The sequence below is a fragment of the Vigna unguiculata genome, chromosome 1 (genome assembly GCF_037176805.1).
Source record: "Vigna unguiculata cultivar grain cowpea cultivar isolate G323 ecotype 2 chromosome 1, ASM3717680v1, whole genome shotgun sequence".
NCBI classification, from domain to species: Eukaryota; Viridiplantae; Streptophyta; class Magnoliopsida; order Fabales; family Fabaceae; genus Vigna; species Vigna unguiculata.
In genome coordinates, this window is record NC_140792.1 from 39,226,995 (window position 1) to 39,240,570 (window position 13,576).

General features: G+C 35.1%; 1 protein-coding gene, 1 long non-coding RNA gene and 1 pseudogene across 2 annotated transcripts; all 3 read right to left on the bottom strand.

Annotated features, from left to right (window-relative positions):
• Positions 1–354: 354 nt before the first annotated feature.
• Positions 355–2,354, bottom strand: LOC114193753 (cytochrome P450 94A1-like). The gene has a single exon (XM_028083671.2). It carries the CDS (start codon positions 2,219–2,221, stop codon positions 671–673), a length of 1,551 nt encoding a protein of 516 aa, XP_027939472.2. The 5' UTR covers positions 2,222–2,354; the 3' UTR covers positions 355–670.
• A 2,417-nt stretch (positions 2,355–4,771) lies between these two features.
• LOC146888973 (uncharacterized) lies at positions 4,772–6,508 on the bottom strand. Its single transcript, XR_014994310.1, has 3 exons — positions 6,416–6,508; positions 6,233–6,296; positions 4,772–5,033 (listed from the first exon to the last, which is right to left on the bottom strand). It is a non-coding gene; the product is annotated as an uncharacterized LOC146888973 (long non-coding RNA).
• Positions 6,509–10,884: 4,376 nt separating this feature from the next.
• Positions 10,885–12,633, bottom strand: LOC114180702 (cytochrome P450 94A1 pseudogene; annotated as a pseudogene).
• Positions 12,634–13,576: the final 943 nt, after the last annotated feature.

Below are 13,576 nucleotides of genomic sequence, written 5' to 3' on the forward strand. Positions count from 1 at the left end.
AATTATTTATAAGCAGTCAACAAAGATTAAATGAAAGCAGATGCGTCATAAGCAGTTATTCATCACACTTTCAAGCTTAAAAGCTACACGTGGAGATATGAGCGATTCCTGGCCACAAGTTGGAAAGAAAATTGGGATGTTTGATGAATTTGGCTATATTTTATCTTTGAAGTGTTGTAATTGAAAACATTAGCATGATGTCTGAAGTGTTTAGGAAGAAGTAATAGGAAAAGGAATTTTAAAATATTTTATAAATTTATCCATTCTACTACTTCATTTAATTTTTATTTTATAAAATATTTCTACTACTTCATCTTTTTCTACGAAACTGATCAAGAGTGGTCCTGGGTCAAATAAATAAGAACGGTATTTCTTTTCAGGAATCCACGTCCACATCCTTGAGACAAATGTCACCAAGGTTCCTTCTCTACTCCAATTCAACTATACAATACTATATTTATATCGAACTCTTTTCCACCTATACTAAATACATCAAAATCAAATTCCACTGCTCTTTTTCTTCTTCACTCGTCTTTCTCCAAACGATTATTCATATTCATATTATAAGAACACAAAAACAAGTGAAACACAAACCTCAAATTCAAATCCCAAACATAGGACTAGTAATATAATGAAGAAATGATGTGGTCTAAATGCAAGAAGTTGGGTATTAATTTGAGGTTTCCCTCTCAATGATCTTGACAGGAAAACCACCTTCCATCTGGGAGGAGAGGAAGGAAATGAAGTTGGGCTCCACCCCTTCGGCCACCGTGGGAACAACCGCGAACCGCCGCAGAATCCCAGCCACCACACTCTGCATCTGCATAAAAGCCATATCCTTCCCCAAACACATTCTGGGACCAGCTTGAAACACAGGATAAGTGAAAGAATCTTTTGCTACAAACTTCCACTTTCCGGATTCAAGCTTCTCCAACCACCTCTCTGGCTTAAACTCCGCCCAATCCTCACCCCAAATACTCTCCAACCTCCCCATGGCGTACACGTGATACGTCACCAGCGTCCCCTTCTTCACCACCGTCCCATCTGGCAAGACGTCATCCTCCACTGCTTCCTTGGTGTCCATGGGCACCGGTGGGTACAGCCTCATGCTCTCGCACAGCGCTGCATGCGTGTAAAGCATGTGCTTCACCTCATCGTACACCGGAGCCTCCGATTTCTCCATTATCTCCTTCACAATCTCCTTCTCCACTCGAGGGTTCTTCGACAGCAGCCAGAAGAACCACGTCAGCGCTGCTGACGTGGTATCCTTCCCCGCCAATATGAAGCTTATGACTATGTCTGTCACAAAGTCTTCATCAGAGTGCCCTGAACTCAAGAACCGCGAAAGCATGTCAACCGATTCGAGCGATTCTTTCTCCTTCAGCTCCCTCTTCTTCTCTCTCACTATGTTCTTCGCGAACTCGTGCACTTCTTTCACTGCAATTCGCAACCGCTTTTCCGAACCTATGTTCAATGCCCTCTTCACTTTCCACACAAACGGAAACAGTTCGCGGAACCGTTTGCTGCTTATCTCCGTCGCTTCTTCGTACGCCACCGCGAACTTGCTCCGTTCACCTGACGACGCCAGGTACTCCGCGTCGAAGCCAAAAGCGATTTTGCAGATGTTATCGAAGGCGAAGCGTTGGAGGATATCTTGGAAATCAAGGGTCTGGTCCTGTTGTGCCGCTGAAGCCATGATGGGGAGGAGGTGGTCGGAGAGTTCGGCATCCACCACGTGTTCAACAAACTTGCGGAGAGACTTTGTGTTGAATTCGTGGCTGGCGACTTGCCTTTGGAACTTCCACGTGTTGCCGTCGGCGTTGAAGATTCCGGTGCCGAGGAAATCGGAGAGGGTGTTGATAAAGGAATAGCCCTTTTGGTAGTTGGAGAAGCGGGTCTTGAGAATGTGCTCCACGGTAGCGGGGTTACCAGTGAAGACTTGGAGGCGGCCCAGTGGGCGGCGGAAGGTGAAGGTGGCGGCGGGTGAGATTTGGACTACATCGGATAGCCACTGAATACGGCGGTTGCCGATGCGTTTGAGGGCTAAGTAGGAGCCAATGAGTGGGTATGATTTTGGGATAGTAACGGGTTGTTTGGTTGGAGCAGCCTCTTTGTTATCGTTACGTGAGGAGGAGAAGAAGAAGAAGATGAGGGGAAGAACGAGAGAGAGGAAGAGGAAGAGAGGAGCTATATGCTCCAGACTCAGAGGAATCTCAATCATTTTCGAAGTTTTGTGACTGCGAAATCCGAATTTGGTGTGAACTTTTGAGTGTGTACTAGATTGATCTTGAATCGTAATTTGTTTGATATGTTTGTGTTGAAGATTTGTGTATATATAGTGAATGATGGGTCGGACAGCGAAAGAGGCGAAAGAGGGAAGGCGTGGAGAAAATGTAATGAACAAGTCCTCATGGGTGATGTCTGCATTTTTGTCAGCTTTCTGATATTTTCATTGAACCAATAATGTTTTCTATTTAATTATCAAAGTTTAACTTGGATCCTCGAGAAAACATCTATTTATTTAAATTATTATGTTTATTCTTTAATTGATATTTAACATATGTCGTTTCTTTACCTTCTGCACAGTGTGAAACGTATTTTAATTTAATAAATAAGGAAATAGTATAATTAAGAAAGATAATATCATAAACTTAAAAAAAATAATTAATTTATGAAGTAATTAATTTAAAAGAAATTATTATACGCTCAAAATAAGAATCGATAATATATTAGAAAATTGAAAGTTATTTAGGGTGTGTTCTTTTGAGTGGAAGGGTTTGAGGAAGAGGGAAATAATTAATTTGAGTGAATTGGAAGGTGAAGATTATGTTATTTTTTTTAAAGGATTTGAAGATGTTAATGGAGTGAATTTGAGAGTAAATTTTGTAAAAATTTGTGAAAGATTGAATGGATGTGACTAATAAAAAATAAAATTTAATTGACAAAAAAATTAGATTATCAAATTGTTCTTGATATTAAAAGTATTATAAAATGATAATTAGAGAAACTGTAATTAATTTTAATTTTTTTTTGTAATAATTCAAAATATTAATGATATTTATTAATAATATTAATTATGATTATTACTATTATTAATATTATTTGTTATTATTAATATAATAATAATAATAAATAATAATTAGTTATTTTATTTTCATAAAAATTAAATTCTTTTTAGTCAAATTAGAACCTTACAAGTCTTTTTTCGATAGAAATGATGGCCATGTTGCAATTTTATGTGAAAAAAAGAAAAACTAAATAGTGAAATCAAAAATATAAGCATGGTCAACTGAAATTTACATTTATGTAAGAACAAGGGTATTATTGTAAATATAAATAAATCACTCTAAATCTCTTTAGTACATGAGAGATGGAAAAAAATTAAAATCTCTCTATCCCGTTCCTTTCCTCACTCAAAAAACTACCGAAAAAAAACACTATTTAAAGCATAAATTCATCCTTCTATTTCTCTATGAATAGTAAAATCCATAGAAAAGAAAAGGCCTTAGGCTTAACTATTCTAAACTACTTTGCACATTTGACTTTGAAAAGTCGAGGGGGATGAATGAACTTTTTAGTTTTCTTGGGTTTGACCACATGAACTACTTTCTGTTTGGCGTAAGCAAAATCGTCACTTTTTAGGTTTCTTCTTAATGTGATATTTGTCTGTCTTTAAAGTTTGACAAGACTGGCTACACCTTAAACACACGTTCATTTCTTTACGTAAGCAAGATCGTCACGTTTTTTAGATAATGATATTTTAATTTTTTTTAATTTATTCTTAAATTATTATATTACATTATTAAAAAATATATTACAGTAAATAGTTAAAAGTTAATTGGAATTGTAAATTAAAAATGGATAAAAAAATAAAATATCATTATTTATTTTTAACAATTTTTAACATTCTATCTCATGTATGTTTATGGATACTTATGGAGAGTTGTCAAAACAAATAATTCAGTCTGATCTGGTTTAATTCACTATGGGTTGATTATGTAGTGAGTCAATCTAATCTAACTTATTTGTTAATCAACCAAACAAAAAAAAATTAAACTTAATCCGACTCACCACGAGTTGGTAGGTTAAACGGGCTAACTCACAGACTCACTAAATTAAAAAAAAAATTATTTTTTTTATCAAAACTAAATTATAATTCTAATTAAAATTCAAATAAACTTTAATATAATCCAAATACAAACTAAAATAACAAAAATACAAATTATTTATGTGTTGGTTAAAAAACATACCTAACATTACCTAAACATAAAGTCTAACTTAACAAAAAATACTTGTGTAACCTTTATTTGCAGGTTGGTGAGTCATCTGACTTACTACGGATTCAACCTGGATAAACTAGCCGGATTCTAGGTAGGCTTGATAAATTATAAAAAATTTTCAACTCAATCCAGCTCGAACCGGTGGTGGACCAGATTGACTTGCAGATTCCAACCCATTCTTACATTTATAAGTTTTATACACGTTTGTATTTACTGTTTTAACGAAAAAGCAAAGATGCATTTGTAGAAATATATATATATATATATATATATATATATATATATATGCTATGACCAGCAATTACATAAAAAAAAAAATTAGTTGTAAAAATATCAATTACTTTTTTTTTGTCTACTCTAATTTTATGTCGAATTTGTGAAATGTTATATCATACATATACATAATTCATAATACATTATATTACGTTTAATGTGACATCCCATTTTAGAAAGATATTACTACTAAATGAAACGTCACAAGATCATGATAACGAGAAGCACTCAGAGAAATATAAAACATAGGAAAGATAACTATTACAGTCATCCGGAATTACTTAAAAGGAAACTTAGGCATACCACATAGTCCTAAGCAAAAGAAATTCAAAAGGGTGCAACAGTTTCGCAAAAAGGTTGCCACTAAGGCAACTAATACAAAAGGCCTCATGGCCATGAAACTACTCCTAAGACATCCAGACAGAGAAGTCTAGGCCGCACCGCTGCTCCTCCCGGATCCATCTCGAACCTCCCTCCCATCTGCTCCCACCAGAAGGTGATCATCGCAAAAGGGAAAACATAACAGAAAACAAACACAACATGCAAGGGTAAGCTAGTGCAATATAAGACTTATCATGGTATAAAGGAATAAGTGCATAAACATTCCCAGACATACAACACAGAGGCACATAATTCATGTTATGACAAGCAAGCAAAACTCTATGACTCAATTATCCGGATACATATATTAAGATCGGATTCACTGGATGCTTGCACTCGTGGTGGCCTCTACTGCTCTGCAGAGCCATTGCCAATGGGTTTCACCCTACCACTCACGAGGTTAGCCTTTAAATGTCTAAGGCCATTATCCTGCCAAAGACTAGGGCCTCCCGCTACTCTCACCACTTGGGTCAGTTTGCTCTACTTGAGACTCACTAACCCTTTAGAGTTTCGGGATGCGATCCTTACTTGAATCCTTATCTTAATATATACACTACACACCACCATAAAGTCTTCCCACGGGACTCATGGAATTACGCCTATCACACCAAATTTATGTTTCATACCATATCCACCACCTTTTTCTCGAAACATCCAATTCTCATGCAAGTTCTCAACCAACCAACCAAACAAAATCCATGCGTTATTCATGCCAACATACAAGTTTTTAATTCATAAGATTCAAACAACCACATAAACATATTCACATTCTTTAGGTTTTGAAAGAAAGGGGTAAATAAATAAATCACAAAATTCACCCATCAAACAAAGAGAGAAAACAGAATTGGAACCACCCGCTGTAGCAGCCTCGCTCAAGCTAGGAGTAGTCGCCCAGGCGAGAGAAGCTGTCTCGCTCAGGCGACTGGCTCTCGCTTAGGCGAGCCTACAACATTGGGTCTTGGAAGCTTTCACGATTTCTCGCTCAGGCGACGCTGTCTCGCCTGAGTGAGCTGTCCTGTCGCCCAAAAATGCAGCCCCTCGCCTGAGCGAGTGCTCGAGGCAGAACCAGGGTGAGCATTCTGATACCCTCGCCTAGGCGAGACGAGCTCGCTTGGGCGAGAATGACAGAGCTCACCACTGTCAACCCACATGCAGTGGCGGAAACCGCCCAGTTCCACTCCCAAACACACATGCAACTCCATTTCATCCAACAAAAGCACACTATGCACGCATATAAACATACAACGACCAAAAACAGCCAAGAATAATTTAAGACCGATGAATCTAGCTTCCCTTACCTCTATATTGAGCACCAAAAGCAACCCGATCTGAACTAAGGGGTACTACAGCTCCAGGAATGAGCTGAAACACGGAAAAAGGGACAAAACGAGCTCAGAGAACTTAACCCCAACTTGACCCACGCGTTTTAAACGGAGAGGAAAAAGGAAATGAACAGACCAGAAGCCCCGAAGTTCACTTACTTGGAAAAGAAAAGGTCTTGGTAGCTCGGAGACGTGTGGCTGGTGTGCCCTAGCAGAGGACAAGAGAGCAGAGGAAACTGTTTTCTGAGAAGGGATACAAGAGCAAATGAGTGAACACTGCAGGGTATAGGGTCCTACTGTAGGGCTAGCCTTGGGCCTCCGAAAAGGCCAGGCCCAAAACTCTATACACTGAAAAAAAAAGGCTTACATTTAACATAATATAATTAATTATATAATATAATTTAATGTATAATAATAGTAATAAAATCATAAAATAATAATAATATATAAGTAAGGTAAATAAATAATAAATAATATTAATAACAAAATAATTAAAACTGATAAAATAATATTATATTAATTATATTTAATTAATTTTAACTTATAGTAAGAAAAGTAACTTAATTATTTTACAATTATATATTTTTATGAGTTTTTAAAAAATTATTATATAAATTAAATAACTCACAAACTTTTCTTTCGTTCTCCCACCTGAAACTTTTTTTTTCTTAAATTCATACAACTTCACTTTCCTTTCTCTTCCTTTCTTTCATTTTTCACTGACTAAAATAGTTATTGTATTCTCTTACAAATTAATTAGTTTGTCTAAGGACTTTATGAATTATGTCAATACATAAGTATTGAAAATTATGTTTAGTTGAGTGTACTTCGAAAGTACAAAATCATATGCACGAATTTTAAAAAATTATTACAATTTACGAAGACAAAATAAAATGATATGAATCTATACGAACTTGGACTATTCATATTGTGACACCTATTAGTTTGGCAAATAAGTTGAATAAAAAGTATTTACATATATTAAGAAAGGTAAATCATAATTGTTCCATCTTTAAAATGATTTTAAGATTATATAACATGACAACTATAACACATATTGAATCTTCTGATTAAGAATTCTTAAAGGCTTTTAATTGAATATTTTTACGTCCATGGTAGAATTAGGAAATTGTTCCTATACCTAGGGACGGATCTTGTATGGGACGAGGGGAATGATCCCACAAATATTTTTAAAGTCTTTTAAATTTATATATTAAAGTTTTTTAAATTATATGTAACGTATATTAAAAATGAATGACAATTAAATTAAATAATTTTTTTTATAAAACACAATATTTAATGTTAATAAATAATAAAATGTAATAGAAAAAGAATTATTAAGATATTTTTATTTTATTTTCTTCCTATTGTCTTTTGAACTTTTTACATATTATACTCATCTCCCTCCCACCTACTTTCTTTCTTATTTATTTTTGTTTTGAAGAAAAAAAAATTAAACACAAATTTATTATTTTGCTCTCATTTCTTATGTTTTCTTTCATTCTTGAAGAAAAAAAAATTATTTTTTTTGTATCACTTAATAATGAAATATTAGTTCAATAGTTAACATTATTTGTTTTTATCTCATGAATTTTTTATATGTTATTTTTTGTGAATATAAAAGAAAAAATAAAGTATTATTTGTTTTTTCATAACCAGTTTTTAATTCTGGCCTGATTATTATAGAGTTTTTTTTTAGTAATTATGTTTTTGATTTTTTTATTAAAATATGAAAAATTATTTTTGAATTTTATGCCTTAAAAAAATGGTAGATTGATGTGAAGAATAAAAGAATAAATTTATTTTTTAAAAGTAATAAAAGGAAAGCTTCGATGAAGACAAAAACAAAATAAATTCAATCTCTTTACATAATATAAACATCATAGTAATATTCCAATTGTTTAATGAGAAGAGTCATCTCTTACGGTTCAAAGAATTACAAGTGATGAATTTGATATTAATTATTTGAAACATGATACAAGTAAACATCCTCAAATATGACAATATCCAATGAGTACAAAAGATGAAATTATTTAAAATGATGTTGATATAAATACAAGCTTATAAATTAATTTTTGAATATATGATTTTGGCTCTCCAAAAATTATTGGTAAAGATCCGCTATGTTAAGGAATAATTAATGCGTATTAGTTTCATATTTTTATATTCAAATTTGGAATAATTAATTTCTTTAATTAAAAAAATATAAATGCATATAACATATCTTATAAGACAAAAAATATCCTTTGAAATTTCTAAGCAATAAATCTATGATACAAAATAAAGATTTTGGAATTAATTATAGAGGACTGACTCAAGGGTAAAACAAGTAAAATATTCACTTTAGATATCTAGTAAAACAAGGTCTCAATTTTTTTTATTACTATTATTTCTCTATTCTATTAATTATAAAATTATGTTTAAGAAAAAATGTCTGAATTTATTTTGTACTAATATGCCTTTATTAAATTAATGATAAAATTGTGTTTAAAAAATAAACATAAAAAAATATTTTATTACTAAAATAGCTATATTGAATTAATTATAAGTGTGTGTTTAATAATAAATTTAATTAAATTATTACTAATATATGTTATTTTTTATTGGTATTAAAATGATAATTAATGACTTAAAATCTTTATTTAGTAAAATTATAATTTTATTTACAAGTAAGAGAATAATTAATTATCTTTGTTCTCTTGTAATCAATTTGGATTATGTTTTGTTCTTTTAGTCAATTATCTTTTATCTTTATTCTCTATTATCTGTTATCTTCTAAGAGTCATGCATCCTTATTCTGGGTGTTGGCATATTACATTCATTGAATATCATATTGTTTATATGTACCAATTTTTCCATTCTCATACTTGATTAGTATTTTTTTTCTTTTTGTATTGATGTTGTTTTTATTTTGTTTCATATTTATATTAAAATTAGAAATGCGTATCTTTTGTCTAGTTTTGTTTTTTGTACTTTTCAACGTACAAGTTTTGAAAAAACAAAAATTCTATATATCATGACGAGGAACCGAAACTTTTTTCAAAAAAACTGATAATTACATTGGGGACTAGTCTTTTAGTGGACAATAGATTAATTGAAGCATAATTTAAAGTTGGAAACGTTTAAATTTTTTTTATATGTATATATTTTAAAAATATATTTATATACTTTTATTATTTATATTAATTTAGTTTGAAAAAACATTTTTAAAATTTGGAAACCACATTTTTTTGTCTTATGTTGTTTCTTGTGTTGGAATCTCACATTGGCTAGGGATAAGATGATTTTAAAATACATAAGTGGGTGCAACCGGTTTTGTGAGATTGAGTTAAACTTAAAATCCACTTCTTAATATGGTATCAAAGCCATGTGTTAAGCCTATTTTAGCTAGGTTTGTCTTTTGTTCAATGCCATCTGTGTTGGAAAAGGTGCAAAACTCATTGTCTAAACCTTGTTTATAGAGTTGAGCTAGACTTAGGCTTTGTTCACTTCCAAAGATGGATTTGAGGGAAAGGGAGAGGATGGGTTTGAGTGAATTTGAGAGTAAAGGGTGTGTTGTTTTCTTTAAGGGATTTAAAGGTGATTATAAGTGAATTTAGTAGTAAAGTCTGTGAGAGTTAGTGAGTGATTTGATTGATATGATAGATTAAAAAAAATGTTTTAATATATTTAAAAGAGAGTTTACCATTTTGCCCTTATGTAATAAGTAGTATAAATTTGTGTTTGTATGAGTTTAATCAATTGGTAATCTGCTACTTCTGGGATCGATTCCAAGCTTCACTGGATCGGTTCCACAGTTGGGGATCGGGTCTGCTCCTTCTGGATTGATTCCAAGCTTATCCAAGCTACATCGGATCCGTTCCAGGGCACGAACATCGTTCCAGCGTAGGGGATTTCTCAGATTTTGGAACTGTTCCAGGCCACCAGCATTCCGAATTCTCAGATGTAGCTTCGAACCAGTTTGGTGTTTGTCTTCACCCTCATCGCACCAAGAACAACATCAAGCTGCTTCAAATTGGAACCAGTTTGGTGTTTCTCTCCACTCTCATTCGCACTGGCACCAAGCACATATAAGCAAGAAAAATAACTCACCTCAAATGACACAAGCCACACCACCCTCTGCTCTCTGCCAAAAACTAACTCTGTCTTCTCCCCTCTTCCAACTTATACACTGCACCAACCACACACACCAACCTTCTAACTTATTCAATTGCTATTTAATGGCCGCTGCAGTCAAAGAAATTCAAACACAGCTTGTATAGTCACAACATGTCAGGAATCTTATTGCTTTTTTCTGAGGGAATCTCACACTAGCCGCTGAAGCTGAAGAACGTAGTTGTACATGCAACACGTGAATAATATAATGTGACGAGGGTAAATGAGTCATTTCATAAAACTCTCCTTCAAATCTGAGCTAAATAAGCGGGATGAAAAAATGTTCGTATCCTTCAAATCCTCGCTAAACCTCGCTTGGATATCATGCAAAACGAACAACGTTTATCCCTCCTAATCCATCTAACAACGTTTATCCCTCCTAATCCATCTCCTTATTTACGTGACACCAATAAATACACCGAAACGAAGAGACCCTTAAAGTCTTACACCAATACACAAAATTGAGGAGTAAGTTATCAAATAACTAAATATGAAAATTTATTTTTCTTCTCAAATAATGATTACGAATATTAATACAATAAAAAAATTACAAACAATTAAAACATAAAGCTGAAACTCAAAATCACAAACATGATGCTAGTAACATAGTGAAGCAATTGCGTTGTCTAATTGCAAGAAGTTGGTATTAATTTGAGGTTTCCCGCTCAATGATCTTTACAGGAAAACCACCTTCCATCTGGGAGGAGAGGAAGGAAATGAAGTTGGGCTCCACCCCTTCAGCCACCGCGGGAACAACCGCGAACCGCCGAAGAATCCCAGCCACCACACTCTGCATCTGCATAAAAGCCATATCTTTCCCCAAGCATATTCTGGGACCAGCTTGAAACACAGGATAAGTGAAAGAATCTTTTGGCACAAACTTCCACTTTCCGGATTCAAGCTTCTCCAACCACCTCTCCGGCTTAAACTCCGCCCAATCCTCACCCCAAATACTCTCCAACCTTCCCATGGCGTACACGTGATACGTCACCAGCGTCCCCTTCTTCACCACCGTCCCATCCGGCAAAACGTCGTCCTCCACCGCTTCCTTGGAGTCCATGGGCACCGGCGGGTACAGCCTCATGCTCTCGCACAACGATGCATGCGTGTAAACCATATGCTTCACCTCATCGTACACCGGAGCCTCCGATTTCTCCATTATCTCCTTCACAATCTCCTTCTCCACTCGAGGGTTCTTCGATAGCAGCCAGAAAAACCATGTCAGCGCTGCTGACGTGGTATCCTTCCCCGCCAATATGAAGCTTATGACTATGTACGTCACAAAGTCTTCATCAGAGTGCCCTGAACTCAAGAAACGCGAAAGCATGTCTACCGATTCAAGGGATTCCTTCTCCTTCAGCTCTCTCGTCTTCTCTCTCACTATGTTCTTCGCGAACTCATGCACTTCCCTCGCTGCCATTCTCAACCGCTTTTCCGAACCTATGTTAAGCGCCCTCTTCACTTTCCAAACTAACGGAAACAGTTCGCGGAACCGTTTGCTGATTATCTCTGTCGCTTCTTCGTAGGCCACCGCGAACTTGCTCCGTTCAACCGACGGCGTCAGGTAGTTGGCGTCGAAGCCAAAGGCGATTTTGCAGATGTTATCGAAGGCGAAGCGTTGAAGGATGTCTTGGAAATCGAGGGTCTGGTGTTGTTGTGCCGCTGAAGCCATGATGGGGATGAGGTGGTGGGAGAGTTCGGCATCCACCACTTGCTCCACGAACTTGCGGAGAGATTTTGTGTTGAATTCGTGGCTGGCGACTTGTCTTTGGAACTTCCATGTGTTGCCATCGGCGTTGAATATCCCCGTGCCGAGGAAGTCGGAGAGGGTGCTAATGACGGAATTGCCCTTTTGGTAGTTGGAGAAGCGGGTTTTGAGAATGTGCTCTACGTTGGCAGGGTTGGCAGTGAAGACTTGGACGCGTCCCAGTGGGCGGTGGAAGGTGAACGTGTTAGCGGGTGAGATTTTGACTATATCGGATAGCCACTGGATACGGCGGTTGCCGGTGCGGTTAAGGGCTAAGTTGGAGCCAATGAGTGGGTATGATTTTGGGATAGTAACAGTTTGTTTGGCTGGAGTAGCCTCTTTGTTGTTGAAACGTGAGGAATAGAAGAAGAAGATAAGGGGAAGGATGAGGGAGAGAAAGAGGAAGACAGGAACCATCAGCTGCATATTCAGAAGGATCTCAATCATTTTCGTATGTGTAGAATCTTAGGTTGTACTTTGTTGGATATGTTGGTGATGAAGGAAAATTTGTACATATATATAGAGAATGGTACGTTGGACAGTCAAAGAGGACTTCCAGAAGATGCATTGAACATGTTCTCGTTGACACTTCTTTCGTTTATGATGCTTTTCATATTTGGGTAAGAGGTGGATTTTGTCTGCTTTAGGATGTATTGGTTGCGCTAACTATTTGGCTGAAAAACTTCAGGTTCAAGTATCAAGTTTCACTTTTTCAGGTTTGACTAGGGGCGTAAGTTAGCAGTACGAAAAGTCTCCTTATTTCCCTAATTTTAAAGTTTGACATGAATGCATAGACCTTAAAACACACATTTCCTTGCGAACGAAAAATCGTCAGCTTTTATCTTTCTTTTAACGTGTGATTTTTGTCTACTTCTAAAATTTAACAAGGGGGCCTAGATCTAGAACACGCATTTTTTCCCATAACCAAAATCTTGTTGCATTCTCATACAGATTGCTCTTAAATTATAGTTGAGACTCCATAAGTTATATGCGTATTAAAAGTTGTGAATTTTTGTTGGTGATAAACAGAGACCGAAATAATAATAACCTATGGTGGGCTTGAATTTATCAGTTCAATTATGCACTTAAATAGTATGAAAATATTTTAGGAAAATATTTTAGAGGTTGTAACGTGTGTTCGATGATTTGGGGTGAAAGAATATTTTTAATTGTTGAAGGATTACACGTAGTATATATCTGGACTATGACGGTTGCATGCTTTTTAACTTTGGGTTTGAGAATAGTAAGATTATTGATCACGGTAAAGAACAAAATGATTTTAACGAATTACAACAATTTATGTTTTTGGCATTGCGGCTTGAATTTATTATTTTACTGCTATGTTATATATTAAATTTATATGAGAAGTTAATAGAATGCTTTGCGGGGTAGTGTTTTACTTAATAGCTTACATAAGG

Excerpts from the sequence above, each read along its gene's own strand:
- LOC114193753 (XM_028083671.2), bottom strand. The coding sequence starts at position 2,221 with ATGATTGAGATTCCTCTGAGTCTGGAGCATATAGCTCCTCTCTTCCTC.